This window comes from Zalophus californianus, chromosome 3, assembly GCF_009762305.2.
Source record: "Zalophus californianus isolate mZalCal1 chromosome 3, mZalCal1.pri.v2, whole genome shotgun sequence".
In the NCBI taxonomy this organism is placed as follows: domain Eukaryota; kingdom Metazoa; phylum Chordata; class Mammalia; order Carnivora; family Otariidae; genus Zalophus; species Zalophus californianus.
In genome coordinates, this window is record NC_045597.1 from 187,001,926 (window position 1) to 187,016,852 (window position 14,927).

The window sequence follows — 14,927 nt, forward strand, 5'->3', positions numbered from 1 at the left end:
TTTGGAGATCTGTCTAGCAAGAAGTTGCTACAGCCAAAGTCGAAGAAGAGAACCTCTTTTAAATGTTATCTATTTATTGAAGAAACCAAGTCATTTGTCCTTATTCTGGATTTGGCTGACACCTTTAAGGTATCTTGAACATATTTGTCCACCCTCGGTTCTTGTAAACTGGTGGTTAGATCTGGAGCCTTCATTAGATTGAAGCTCAGGGTTTTTTGCAGGAAGACTTCATGGTAGGTGGCATGTACTCCTTTTTCTTACCTCTAGGGGGCACTTAATGCCTGGTTGTCCCACTTTAGAGATGTTAAAACTGATCAGACAGTTCTGGTGTTCTCGGCTTCATCATCCATTATAACCACTGGTTTTCCACCTGATGGTTCTAGGCAGTTTGTTTTTTAAAGCAAATGATTGAAAACAATCTATTATTCATTATGGGGGCAGGGGATATGTGTGAGGAAATGATAGGAATCAAATTGCCAAAATCTTAACAGAGGTTAATTTCAGTGCTGGGAATAGAAGTACTACTTTCTGGGCACCTGGCTGGCTCAGTGGGAAAAGCATGCAACTCTTGATCTCAGAGTTGTGAGTTCAAGGGTGTAGAGATTACTTAAATTGGAAAAAAAAAATTTAAGTATTACTTTCATTTTTGTACTTCTTTTTTTTTTTTTTTTTTAATTTACTAAAACGGAAACAAAAGAAATCCTGCCTATGCAATGTCTAACAAAGGTAAACCAGACAAGGAAAAAGATTGGCGGGACAATTCCAAACCCACATTCCAGGAAGAACAGCCAGGGAAGTACAGAGAAGGAGAGCAGTGAATGTGGAACACAGTCTGCTTTGCTTTGTTTTTGCCTAATGTCCTCGTCTCCTCCCTACAGCCTTCATTCCCTTTAGGGTCTCCTCCCTCCTCCCCTGGATTCAGTTTTGGTGGAATTGCCCTTAAAGATGCTCCACCCTCCCCTGGCCAGAGCTCAGAGGCCAGTCAGACTCCGTCTCCCAGGACTTTGAGTCTTGAGCAGCATCACTTCCTCCTGGATGCCTTCCCTCCCCTGGGGCAGGTGCCCCTTTTCTGTGCCCCCAGAGTCCCAGCTGTCAGAGCACTTACACACCAGTATATTTGTATGTCCCCATTCCAGCTCTGTACGATGCCAGGCCCACAGTGCTCAATAGATGTTAGCTGAATGGATGGTGCCCACATGGCTTTAATGCTGATGAAGGTACATGAATATTAGCTAAAAAGATCCCAGGTCCTCTTGCAGATGTTCCAGAGAACGTGGTAGCAACTTCCAGGCCCTCCAGTCTCACGCCAGCCTATGGCCACTTCTCCTGAGCAAGGGTACTCTTACCCAGTCAGGTACAGCCTTCCATGAGTCCCTCACCTGGGCCTTGGGCCTCTGTTCCTAAACAGCCCCCCTGTTGTCCTTCCCTGCCCTGTGCAGAAGCTTGAAAGAGGGTGAGGTTGGGGTACTGTGTTTCAAGAGGCCACACAGAGGGACAATTACCTTAGAGAGTAGCTACCTTCCTCACACTAAACCTTGTAATTTAGGCACCTGGACACTGTTTGGAAGGATGCTGTTGTCAGTAGGGGCCTGGGAGTTTTATTTGGGTGCAGGCAGGTGGCACATTCTCTGTTTAGAGATGTCAATACCTTTCAGTCCAGTCTGGCTTTGGCCCCAGGCCATTCTGACTTTTAAGGGTAATTAATGGCTGAGCCCAGATTCAAACCTGGGCAGCCTGACTCCAGAGTCCTTGCTCACCACTTCTGTACCCTACTGCTTTGTCAGGGGAAGCACACTCCGGTTCTCTTCTTGTGCTGATGAGGTTTTTAGACTGTTAGAAACATGGAAATATGCCTCTAGGATCAAGTTCCTTAAGTCTGTCCTTATCTTTCTTGTCTTAAAAAAGAAAAAAAAGATAGGGGCGCCTGGGTGGCTCAGTCAGTTGAGCATCTGATTCTTGATTTCGGCTCAGGGCATGATGTCAGGGTCATGAGACTGAGCCCTGGGTCAGGCTCTGCACTCAGTGGGGAGTCCCCCTCCCCCCCCCCGCTTGTGCACATGCTCTCTCTCTCTTGCACACATGCTCTCTGTAAAATAAATAAAATCTTTAAAACAGAAACAGAAACAAAAACCCCACAAAAGATAGTTTTAAAAACAGGGGGATAGAGTGACAATGATCATGGAGTACTACAGACTGTTGTTTGGGGTTTTAACAAATCATTGATAACATCTGCTCATCTTAGAAATGTATAAAGATAACAACTAGTGAAACAAACAATGCATAACCTTCAAACCGGTGAATAGATGAATTTGTTAAGGTTCTCAGCTGCAAACAACAGCAAACGACTCTGGCCCGCTCAAGCAGAAAAGGAATTTATTGAAAAGCTCTCAGCAGCTCAGAACATCAACAGGAAGGATGGAAAAGCTGGCAGAGAAAATGGGCAGAAACCAAGGGAGGCTGGGTGGCAGGAGGCCCAGGGACAGCCCTGATGGGACCCTGCCGTTAGCACTGTGGTCCCGGACACATCTGTCCCCATCGTCATGGGTTTCAGTATCACTCGCTCCAGATAAGGAGTCCCATGTCGGATCAACCAGCTGCCTGAGTGCAAGTCATGGGCCACATGGTGACATCAGCGGTGGAGAGCATCTGGAAGACTTTCAGCTTCTGTAGTGAGAGCCTAGGCGTGGTCTCCAATATTGGAGTCACACACTGAGGGGTTCCCAGCCCCCTCCCCCCAACACACAGGGAATGGGGTGCAAATGCCAGGGGGGCCCCAAAAAGCAACTCCTCTCTACAAGGAAAACCTGGGACAAAGAAAACTTGGTGGATCCGTTGAAAGGCAGCATGGGGAAGGGAGGAAAACTATAAGGCTACCAAACGAAGCGGGCTCCCAGACGTTAGGACTGGTCTAGAAAAGCCATCTGATGACATCAGAATAGCTGTGAAGTGCTGTGTCCTTTACGTTTTCTGAGCAGACACTTAACAGAAGGAAGGATGGACAAATGCAGCTCTGTTTGTTGAGACTAATCTGGAGACTCTGAATTCCCAGAGAAAAGAAACCTTTTTTTTTTTTTTTTTTTAAATTCTGAGAAGGATGATTCCAGTATGTTCACCCTGGCCCTCAGAGATACTGGCCGAGAAGGTGGTGTGTGATGGGGCCGTGGGTTGGAGGACCCATCAGAAAGGAGGCAAGGATGGACGGGGGGACAGCAGAACAGACGAGAACACGGAAGGCTGGATGAGGGTGAAGAATAAACCTCTCGTAGGGGCAGCAGAGCGGGAAGGAGGCCGTCATGGTTAAGAGTTCACACTTCCAGAAATGGAAAAACTCCTGGAGGTCCTGGGAGTGAGGATGTAACCAAGGGGCCCAGAGGCCGGGTGGAGGAGAGGCCTCCGGGGCTGCGGGAAAGATCAGGAGCGAAACCAGGGCAGCAGTGGGACACCTGTGTGGACGCCACTGCCCCCCAGGAGGGGGCAAGAGTAGAACAGATGGGAAGTAGCGAGAGCCCCAGCTCTTGAACCCGGGAGAGAGGGATGTGGGTGACCGCAGCTAAGAGGGGAAGTGACTCGAGCCCCAGATGCACCAGACGCTTGGGAAGGGTGGGGACTCGTGGCCTAGGGGTAGCACTGGGCGCTCAGGGGCATGCCGCGCGCCCCCCACTCCCCTGTTCTGACCAGTGCTGAAGGGGACTCCGCTTCTGGGAAAGCAGGATCCCACTGGCTGCCCTTTCCACCTCCATCCCTTTTTCCCCAGGGCTGAGCCCAGAGCCACTGTTTCCATCTTCCATGGTAACTGGTGACCCGTGACAATGGGACCTATCCACTGACATTCTGGGGAGACCCCTGAGAGCCGGGAGTCCAGTGTACACTAAGGGGAGCCATGCCTTGTGACAGCTCACGTCCCCACATTCGCCAGTCAGCCGGGTGCTCCTCGGCACGTAGCAGGCCTCTCGTAGACGCACACTGACCCAGGCTTCCTCGGGCCCATAAGTCATGTCTGCCAGAGAGGCCCCTGGGAGCCCACTGTTAGTCTCTGGGAAGAGCTGCAGGCTCCAGCCTGGAGTCGGGGGTCTGGCTGCCCCCCCTCCCCCCGCCACCCCAGGGCGCCCGAAGCTCACGTCCGAGGTCATTTGCCTCTCGGCTTCTTTTCACAAGTCCCCGTCCGTCTTCCATACAGTGGCTACCTCGGGAGAGGGAAGCTATCTATGGGTGGTTTTCAACTTTTTTCTTTTCCTTCAGACTTCATCCTTTCTTTTAAAAAATTATGGTAAAAGCCACAGAACATAAAACTTACCAACGTAACCATCGACGTGTGCAGTTCAGCATTAAGTGCATTCACGCTGTTGTGCAACCGATCTCCAGAATTTTTTTCCATCTTGCAAAACAAACTCTGTCCCCATTAAACAACTCCCCATGTCCCCCTCCCACCAGCCCCAGCAAGGGTGGTTTTTAATTATTTTAAACCGTTTTCCTTTTTGCTTATTTGTACTTCCCAAGTTTTCTACAAAGAGCATTTGATATTTTTACAATTGAATTTCAAAACTCCAGAACACTATATGCCACCCTGGGCAACCTCTCCTCTTCACAGGCAGGGGGACCCGGGGCCTGAGCTAGGGAGAGTCTGTCTGTCCGGGGAACCGGGACAACGGACCTACAGTGCGCTGTCTCCTCCACCGGGGACACCCGCAGCACCCTGCCAGAGAGGCGAGGGGTCCTTCCACAGCAATCTCCTCTCAGGAGGGGGACAGGGTCCGTGGACTTGAAGCAGGTCAAGTTCCAGCCACTGAGTGGGTCCTGACCAAGCACTGAGCCAGCCCCCATGCATCTGGGATGGGGCTTCGTTTCAGGACTCAACCTACCTGTCCCTGTCTCTCTTCTCACCTCACTGAGCCCCAAGCAAAACTGTCCTCACAGGGTCACTCCTTGCCCTTGGTGGGCCCATGTCGCTTGCCTCGGGAACCCTCTGGTCAGCCAGGCCCAGGGTTCTGCTCACCTCAGGCCCCCAAACCAGCTCACGTAGAGGCAAGGACAGAGGTGGGCAGGGGCCTCTGCTCACTCGCTGGCCCTCAGTGGGTGCCAAGCAAAGAACATGCCCGGAGTGGCTCTGTGGGGGGTGGGGGTGGGGGGGGACATAGAGGTCGGGGGAGGGAGCAGGAGTTGGGGCGCAGTGAGCTGGTGAGGAAGCAGAGAGTAATCTCTGCCTTGTTGCTCTTAGGTTTTCCAGCAGTTCTGTTACGAGCCGTGATTTATGCACACACACAGAAAACCACAGGTGAAGTGCCAAAGTGTGACACTCTGAAATGTCAGGGCCTCTTTTATTTTGCAAACAAGGGACCAAGGCTGGGAAAGGTGATGCCACGTGGCAAGGAAGTAGCAGCAAGGGCTGAGATCAGAACGAGGTCCCCTGGATCCCTGGCACCCCTGCCGCCCAGCCACCCCACCGGGTGGAGATCCAGACTGGGTGGGGGCCTCGGATGATCAGGTTGGCAGGGGTCCCAGGTACAGACCAAGAGCTAGAGAGGGCCGGAAGGGGTCAGAACCTACAGAATCTCAACGAGAAATGGGAAGGAAAGGTAGGGCCCCATGAACACATTTCAGACACTGGGGGTGAGGGTTGGGGAGACCCCAGGTGGAGGCTTGCTCTGCCAGTTAACCAGCTGCCTTGTTTCTGTAGAGGAAGGACTTCACCCGTGGGCCTGGGGCTCTGGAGGGCAGGCAGCAACCTTATATCCCTTCCAAAAACTTGGGTGGGGGTAGGAGTCACTGAGGCGCCGGTCCGAGTTTATTGGCTGAAGTGAGGGCGGGGCACAAAGGGGGAACAGGCCACGAAGAGGAGGGCGAGTGTGGCTCCCAAAACTGCATGTGGCACTCTGGTCTCTCTGGGTGGAGCTGCTCCCAGGCTCCCCTCAGAAGGGGTCCGTCTCTTGCGGCCCCTCTCAGCCACCATTCTCAGTCAGTGGGCGGACCCTGATGCCCGGGGGGGCCCAGGTCGCACAGGGTGCTGCCCATGGTCACCCTGCTGAGGCTGTGGGAGTTGTGGAGGGGTCTGTGGTAGCGGCACTGAGTCCCCAAGCACAGGGCTTCCTGGAAAGTCTCCCTGAAGCGGCTTGACATGATGTTGTAGAGCACAGGGTTAATGGCCGAGCTGAGGTAGAAGAAGACGCCGGAGATAACATGCACGTACTGGAAGGCCAGTTCCAGGCCCTCGGTCCACTGGGACACAAAGCTCCACATGAGGCGGTCAACGTGGAAAGGGGCCCAGCAGATCCCAAACACCACGACCAGCACAACTGCGGGGGCACAGAGGGGAGACTTGGGTGCCTGCCAGACTGCCTTCCCTGGGCTTCAGGGTAGTCTGCCCATTCTCACCGTACCACCCATGCCCATTGTCCATCTGGAAGGTTCTGGAAGGCTGCCTGCACTAGCCTCAGCACCCCCTTCAGAGAGGCTGGACCACCATCACTGCCTGGGCAGCGGGCGTGTGCCCTCCCCCTGGCCACAGTCAGCTGGACCAGGTGAGGATGCCTAAGCCAAGCCGGCCCAGTCTGGCTCTCCCATCACAGAGTTTGGAACTAGGTGGCTCCTAGCTAAGAGGTCACCCAGCTTCCCAGAGCTTCCCTCCAGCTGTGGCGTCAACCAGCCATGCCCTTCCTCGGGTCTCTGTCATCGGGCTTGCCTCGATCTTTGTTTCTTCTTGCTTGTGTTTGCTTCTCTGACTGCCTGTCTTCCCCTGCGATGCCTTCCCCGCCACACCCCAGCACCATTTTCCCTCATCATCCGGGTTCGACCAGGTTGCTGCTTACAACACCCCCAGCCTGTAGCCTGATGTACACTAGTCCCTCAGAAAGTGAAGCTGGGGGAAGGAGGGAGGGAGGCAGGGAGAGAAGAAAGCCAGAGCCCCAGGCCAGCAAGCAAGGCAGCCTTAAGGAAACACCCAGCTTCCCAGGGCAAGAGCCATCCCAGCTGAGCAGACTTGGTCCCTGCAGGGCAAGGGAATAGGGGGCAGAGGCAGAGTGGGCAGGGGGCGGTTAGTCTGTAGTGCAGCCTTCACAGGGCACAACTGAGAGGCAAGCTTGAAACTCTGGGGCCAGTCCCATTTTAGGGAGCTGCTCAAGTGGCCTTGGGCTCTGGGACACTGTCCTGCGGGGCAAGGGGAATGCGTCTCTCTCTGGGAATGGGGCAGTCCCAGTTAGCCAGCTGTAATCCCATGGCTTTGACCAAGGTCTCACAACCTCTGTCTTGCCCTGGCTCACTCCATCTACCTGATTCAGGCCCCGCTAGGGTGGGGCAGGATGGGGAGGAAATCAAGGATTGGCCTAGTATCATTTTGTCTGGCTTCCCCAGGGCCTCTGTTTTTGGAAAAGAGCCAGATCTAGACCACAGTAAGACCCAGAGCCTCAACCCAGCTGGCCTGCCCCAATCCACACTTCTGCCCTGACTCTCCTGTGCTCTGCACACTGACCCTCACCAACACACCTCCTGATGAGCTTCTATTAGACAGTGGGTCCTGTAGGAACCACAGATACAGCATGGAGAAAATGTATCATCTTGCCCCTCCAACACCTTGCTGCCCTTCTTTGGGGACCTTTGTTCCCCTCAGATCCCAGCGTGTGAGTCTGTGGGGGCTGCAAACCGCAACAGGCTGCCACTCCAGCCTGGGGGCAGGCTATGACCTAAGCCCACCAATCAGAATCCTTCCCTGGGACTTTTCAACAGCCACTAAGGGAAGAGGGCATTTCCTCAAGAAAGAGGAACTCTCTGTGCCCATGGCCCTGCCTCCCCCAGGCTGCTCTAGGGAAGGACAGAGCCAAGACAAGTTCAGGAGCAAAGATGAGAGACCTGGCAGGTCCAGCTCCCACAAATGGCTCTGCCTTCCTGGAACCCAGCCACGTGCCCCTGCCCAGTCCGTGGTTGGATTCCATGAGTCGGTGCCAGCCGCCTGGGAGCGCCACCTGTGCATCTGCTTGGGCCTCCAAGCTGAGAAGCACCCCAGGCTTCATTTAATGCTCGACTACTGCTGTCTGGACCGTCATAATGATTTTGGAACAAGGGACCCCCAAATTTGCATTTTGCACTGGGCCCCACAAATCACACGGCCCATCCTACCATTTATCTTTGGTATGAGTTTCTCACCGAGTAAAGCACGCACGCGTGCACACACACAGGACGGGGTGGGGGGCGGTGGTGGCAACCCCAAACCTCACACTCAGCCTCCATCAGAAACCCAGACACTCAGCCCCCCCGGGTCCTGGAGGCTCTAGCCTCATACCCAGGGCCGGGCTCAGGCTCTCTTCCCAGCAGCAACACTTACACAGCATCTTGGTCACCTGTGTCCGGCCCCGATCCTGCGCCCGCTGAAACCTCCAGCTGTCACTGGGCCTGGCCGTGGCCCTGGCCTCCTGCCTGAGTAGCTGCAATCTCTCACGCCGCAGCTGAAGCCCGATGAGCAGGTACAGCACGCTGATGGTGGCCATGGGCAGGCAGAAGAAGAACAGAGTGGTGATCTGCACGACCAGGTTGTAGAGGGCCCGTGGGTAGACCAGGGTGCACATAGCCGACTGGGGCACCGTGCCCCGGCAGGGCACTTCCAGCTGCCGGATGCCGTGCAGGCTGGCGTTAGGCAGAGAACAAAGCACAGCGAGGCCCCAGATGGCCCCGAGTACACGGCGCACGCGGACCCGAGTCATCATGGACCTGGCCTGCAGGGGGTGCACCACGGCCACGTAGCGCTCCACACTCAGGGCCGTGACATTGAGCACGGAGGCCAGGCACACTGTCTCGAAGAGCAGCGTGCGGAAGTAGCAGCCCCCCGTGCCCAGCAGGAAGGGGTAGTTGCACCACATCTCATAGAGCTCCAGGGGCAGACCCACAAGCAGCACCAGCAGGTCAGACACAGCTAGGCTGAAGAGGTAGTAGTTGGTGGGGGTGCGCATGGCCTTGTGGCGCAGGATGACGGTGCAGGTCAGCCCGTTGCCCACGGCGCCCACCACGAAGATCAGCAGGTACATGGCGCAGATGGGCACAAACAGCTCTGTCTGCTGGGGACCCAGGTACTTGAGTCTCAATTCTTCATCAGTGAGGTTCAAGTCCTCAGGGTCGGGGAACCTCGAGGCCCTACTGTCATTGCAGGGCACCAGGCTCCTTGCAACCCCTAGGGACATGTCTCCAGGGAGGATGGAGCAGTTGAAGCAGAGAGGAGCCTGTGGAACAGAACAGAGAGACACCCAGAAAAGTCACTCAAAAATGCCTGGTAATTCATTAAATCAAAGGTGCCGGTGACACTAAGAGGAACGATATTTTAGGTACCGCTGAGAAATAAAAAAGTCTGTCATCCATTTGTAAGGTGTGTAACAATTTCAGAGATGTAAAAGTGTACATCTTAAAAATGATAAAAAGCAGGGGCGCCTGGGTGGCTCAGTCGTTAAGTGTCTGCCTTCGGCTCAGGTCATGATCCCAGCGTCCTGGGATCGAGCCCCACGTCGGGCTCCCTGCTCAGCGGGAAGCCTGCTTCTCCCTCTCCCACTCCCCCTGCTTGTGTTCCTGCTCTCGTTGTCTCTCTCTCTCTGTCAAATAAATAAATAAAAGCTTTTAAAAAAAAATGATAAAAAGCAGGACTCGGTTATAAACGTCATGACCCACTGAAGTCTTTGAATAAAGGATAGTTTCCTCTGGAGCATGAGCTTTGCAGCCAGCAGTCTCCCCTTGGGTCTCTCCCCTTTCAAGCCCTGAACTTCGGGAGAGAGACTCAGTTTGGCCATCTGTAAAATGGGCACAACATGCAGTACCTGATCTTATCAGTATGATTTCTAAGAACAAGAATGAAACTGGGCCATTTCCTTACAACACACACTAAAAGAGACTCAAAATGGATGAAAGACCTAAATGTGAGACAGGAATCCATCAAAATCCTTGAGGAGAACACAGGCAGCAAATTCTTCTTAGAAACAATGCCAAAGGCAAGGGAAGCAAGGGCAAAAATGAACTACTGGGCCTTCATCAAGATAAAAAGCTTTTGCACAGCAAAGGAAACAGTCGACAAAACCAAAAGGCAACCAACAGGATGGGAGAAGATATTTGCAAAGGACATACCAGATAAAGGGCTAGTATCTAAAATCTATAAAGAACTTATCAACTCAACACCCAAATAACAAATAATCCAACCAAGAAATGGGGAGAGGACATGAACAGACACTTCTGCAAAGAAGACATCCAAATGACCAACAGACACATGAAGAAGTGCTCAACATCGCTCGGCATCAGGGAAATCCAGACCAAAACCTCAAGGAGATACCACCTCACACCCGTCAGAATGGCTAAAATTAACAAGTCAGGAAACGACAGATGTTGGCGGGGATGCGGAGAAAGGGGAACCCTCCTACACCGTTGGTGGGAATGCAAGCTGGTGCAACCACTCTGGAAAACAGTATGGAGGTTCCTCAAAAAGGTGAAAATAGAGCTACCCTACAACCCAGCAATTACACTACTAGGTATTTACCCAAAGGATACAAACATAGTGATCTGAAAGGGCACGGATCCAGGCAGTTTAATCTACAAAAGGTACTAACGTGGGGCCTGCCTGACACACAGAAGGACTTGGTTATCAGCCACCTCGCAGTGAGGACTGAGTCACTGTGGGGATCAAGCGAGGGGGTAAAAGGGCTAAACATGAGAATGCTAACCCAAAAGTTGGTCCTTATTTCTGTTTCCTATCACCTGCACTGTTAAAAGTTGAAATATTTGACAACCTTGACACTGCCGGTTCTGGGGTTCCCTCTCCTTTGTTGGGTCCCCATCTCTGCCAGTCTATGGGTTATAGTGGTTAATGACCCAGGCCATGGAGCTAAACACACTGGCCCGAGGTCAAATGCCAGCTCGGCTACACTCTAGCTGTGACGGCTCCTCACTGTGCCTCAGTCTTCACATCTATAAAATGGGGGTGTCCACAAAGCTTACCTCATAATTTCTGTGAAGATTCAATGTGAAAACACATATAAAGTTCTCAGGGTATGCCTGGTACATTTCAGGTGTGCAATATCAATGCACAGTAACAGTATCCTTACTTCCCACATGGAAAGGGCAAAACAGTCCAAGGGAGGGACACGTGGTTGGCTCAGTCGGTTGCTTTTGATCTTGGGGTTGTGAGAAGGAGCCGGATTTAGGGTGTGGAGATTACTTAAAAATAAAATCTTCGGGGCACCTGGGTGGCTCAGTCGTTAATCTACTGACTCTTGATTTCAGCTTTGGTCATGATCTCGGGGTCTTGAGATCAAGCCCTGTGTCAGGCTCTGCGCTCAGCAGGGAGTCTGTTTGGGATTCTCTCTCTCCCTCTGCTCCCCCTCAAATAAATAATTCTTTTTTCCCCTAAGATTTAGTGCAGAATTCTTTTTTTTTTTTTTAAAGATTTTATTTATTTATAGTCAGAGAGAGAGAGTACAAGCTGGGGGAGCAGGAGGAAGAGGGAGAAGCAGGCTCCCCACCGAGCAGGGAGCCCGATGCAGGGCTCTATCCCAGGACCCTGGGATCGTGACCGGAGCTGAAGGCAGACGCTTAACCGACGGAGCCACCCAGGCATCCCTCAAATAAATAATTCTTCTTCTCTTTTATTTTTAAGATTTATGTATTTATTTATTTGACAGAGAGAGACACAGCAAGAGAGGGAACACAAGCAGGGGGAGGGGGAGAGGGAGAAGCGGGGCAGGGAACCCGATGCGGGGCTCGATTCCAGGACCCTGGGATCATGACCTGAGCTGAAGGCAGACGCTTAACGACTGAGGCACCCGGGCGCCCCTCAAATAAATAATTCTTAAATTAAATAAAATAACTCTTTAAAAAAAAAAAGAACAGTCTAAAGGAGATGGGGCAGGGGGTGAAACAGGATTTGTCTGGGCAGGTGGTTTGGTGGGACCGGCCAGGAGCTGGGGACTGTCCCCCTAGCCCTTTTGCCCAGCCCCCCGCCAACACCACCCCTCCCCTCAGAGCAACCGCGGACTTTCAGGCTCCGTTCCTGGACCCTCTTCCTATTCCTTCAGCTCCAATTCATCTTCTCAACAGGAGTTTGGGGCCCATGTACCTGCGCAGCCACCATCCAACTTTCTTTCTAGGTCCTTTTCTCTCCCAGACCGCAAGAATTCTTAATCCTGAATATCTTCCTCCTCACCAGAATTTCCACCCAGAAGTCTCCCCCAACCTCCTTGTTAATCCCACACCTGCTCCGCATTCTGGGATGGAGGGGCGGTTCACCTGCCCGCCCACAAGGCTGGAGCCCAGCGGGGAGCCCGGTGGGGTGGGGGGGATGAGCGGGCGGCGCGCAGGTGCCGAGCAGGGTTCGAGGCGGGGGGGAGGCGGGGGGGGGGGGGTGGGGGGGGTGGGAATCTCTGCGCCACCGGGAAGGGTCGCAGGGCCGGTGTCCGGCAAAAAGACAGAAATAACCCGGAGGCTGAGAATCCCCCGAGAAGTGGGGCGCCTCGACGGGGCCCTCCGATCCCTACCGCCCCGGGAAGACCCTCTGTGCGTTCTTCCCAGGCCCGCGCCCAAGCCCCCTTGGCAGCATCGCGTTCCCCTACCATGCCGTCTGCGGCCGGCGACATCGAGGTGCGGGGCGGGTGGCGAGACCGACGAACAGACGCGGCGCCGGGAGCCAGCTGACTGGCGGACAGACGGCAGCCGGCCCACAACTAGCCCTCCCCGTCGCCCCGCCTGCGGGTGGCCCCGCTGCCCCGAAAGGGACCGCCACCAGGGGGCGGTGCTCTTGCGGCAGAGGTGGACCCAGAACACCCTCATCTGGGGTCCCCACGCCCCCCCCAAACGAGGGCGGTTGCTAACAGCGTTTGATGAGACATTCCCAGGAGCACCGTTACGGAGTCCTCATGGAACCCTCACAACAACCCATTTACAAATGAGAAACCTGAGGCTCAGAGAGGTGAATTTCGACTGGTCTGGGTCTCACACCCTCCTCCCCTGCCCGGGGCTCCTGCGTGCTGACTTTTAGCCTAACTCCTTATTGTCGTGTCTCTCCAGCCCCCCATCTCCTCCTGCCCCACATTTCAGACGCACCTCAAAGTTCACGTGCTCCAGAGGGTCTCATCCCGTTCCTGGGCTTCACGTGGGGTCCCCCCGCCCAAGTCCCAGGGCAGCATTCTCCACAGCCTCTCCCTACAGTTCTGGCGCAGGCGGTCCTCCCCTCCCAGGACTGCAGCAGAAGCTCCGCTCTCCCTCCAGTCTGTCCTCCCACGGTAGGGATCGGAGGGCCCCGTCGAGGCGCCCCACTTCTCGGGGGATTCTCAGCCTCCGGGTTATTTCTGTCTTTTTGCCGGACACCGGCCCTGCGACCCTTCCCGGTGGCGCAGAGATTCCTCCCCCCCCCCCACCCCCCGCCTCGAACCCTGCTCGGCACCTGCGCGCCGCCCGCTCAGTCTTCCTCCTGAAGCCCTAGCCAGGTTCTTCCTCTGCTGGAAAACCTTCCCAGGCACTCCCCACTTCCTTCTGAAAAAGAACACACCAAAGTCTAGCCTGGTGTTGGACCTCCATGCCCCACTTGCCTTTGTGATTCCCCCCTCACTCTATTCCTCACCCCCAAAGACCCTCCCTCTCACCCATTCAAATGTTTCTCCATCCCTCCCTCCCACCCCACCACAGGTGCCGGACAGGGAAGGAGGGAAGTGTAGGGAAGAGTCTGGAGTGCTTGGATCCCAGCCTCCTCCTGCTGCCCCAAGCTGTACACATGTAAACCCAAGGAGGGAGCCCCTTCCCTGCTCTGCCCTCTCCTCCAACCAGCTCCTTAGTTGGAAGTTATTTCATCAGGAACTTTCTAGGAAGCCTAGACACATGGATCTTGGAGGCCAAAATGCTGGCTCCTGGGCCTCTTCCCAGAGCCTGATTCATTTAGTGTGGGCAAAGTCCAGCAACCCTCATTTTTGACACACAGGGACGGAGCCCCAAGCCCCAGAATCACACTGTGAGAAGCACTTGGAGGGGTTAAGTACAAAGCCCCAGGACCCGGGAAGGCTGCTGGTCAGCAGTGCGAATGCGAAGAGATCAGCCCCTCTGTGTCTTGGTTTTCCTTCCTAGAGCATGTGTGACCGTGGGTGCCTTGAGACATCAGTGCAAAGATTTAGCACCGGGCTGGCGAGCAACCAGCACTCAAAAACGTCCGTGTAATGACAACTGGAGGTGCGACTTTCTTTCCCCCCAAATTTCCCCAGCCCCCACCCCCCACCCATGAGTCACGGTCTGGCCTTGGGGACTGGGAGTCATACCCTCTCAGAGCCTCCAGCGGGCCTGCCTTCCCAGGAACTCCACATGTAAACACAGGCCCAGGCACAGAAGGAGGTTTGCTGGCAGTGCAGGGCCAGATGGTCCCCATGTCCTTGGGGAAAAGAATTCTGGGGTTTCCTCGAGAATTAACTACTCAACTCAAGATGAGTGACCCCACCCAGAACCTTCAAGGTCCGGGCTGCTATCGTAGCATATATCAGAGGAAAAATGAGGGGCAAGCAGCATCACTGGGGAACCGTCCACCATGGGGTCACAGGCAGCATTTAGCATGTGATGAGCATTGCTGACACCTGCCCCCACCCCTGCATCACGCTCGCACACGCACAAGCACATGCACCACTGTGCACACACTCAGCATCCTGAAACCCACGGTGGACCCCTTGGAGGTGCTCAGAGCCCAGGAAAGAAAGGAAAGAGCCATTCCTGCCTTAAAGAGGCAGAACGGCTCCTGCCAATCAGGAATGCTTACAGCTGGCTGCCTCATTCACAGTATTAACAGCAATCAAAGACCAAGCCAGGCTAAATAAAAGGGTAGCCCCCCAAAAGGAGAGGCGCAGTGGTTATCATGGCTGTAGCCACACCCTGCACTGTTCAGAGGGCCCTGGGTGCCCCAGCCTCACGCCTGAGCTTAAGAATGCCATGGCAGCATGTCC

At 54.3% G+C, this 14,927-nt stretch overlaps 1 protein-coding gene across 2 annotated transcripts; it reads right to left on the reverse strand.

Annotated features, from left to right (window-relative positions):
- Positions 1–5,310: 5,310 nt before the first annotated feature.
- NMUR1 (neuromedin U receptor 1) lies at positions 5,311–12,646 on the reverse strand. 2 transcript variants are annotated; one of them, XM_035726800.1, is made up of 3 exons: positions 12,564–12,646; positions 8,312–9,200; positions 5,311–6,145 (listed from the first exon to the last, which is right to left on the reverse strand). In XM_035726800.1, the coding sequence occupies exons 1-3, from the start codon at positions 12,585–12,587 to the stop codon at positions 6,012–6,014; spliced, it is 1,047 nt and encodes a 348-aa protein (XP_035582693.1). In that variant the 5' UTR covers positions 12,588–12,646; the 3' UTR covers positions 5,311–6,011. The 2 variants fall into 2 exon arrangements, with proteins under 2 accessions (XP_035582693.1, XP_035582692.1); XM_035726799.1 differs by having other exon boundaries at positions 5,311–6,290.
- Between the last annotated feature and the right edge of the window lie 2,281 nt (positions 12,647–14,927).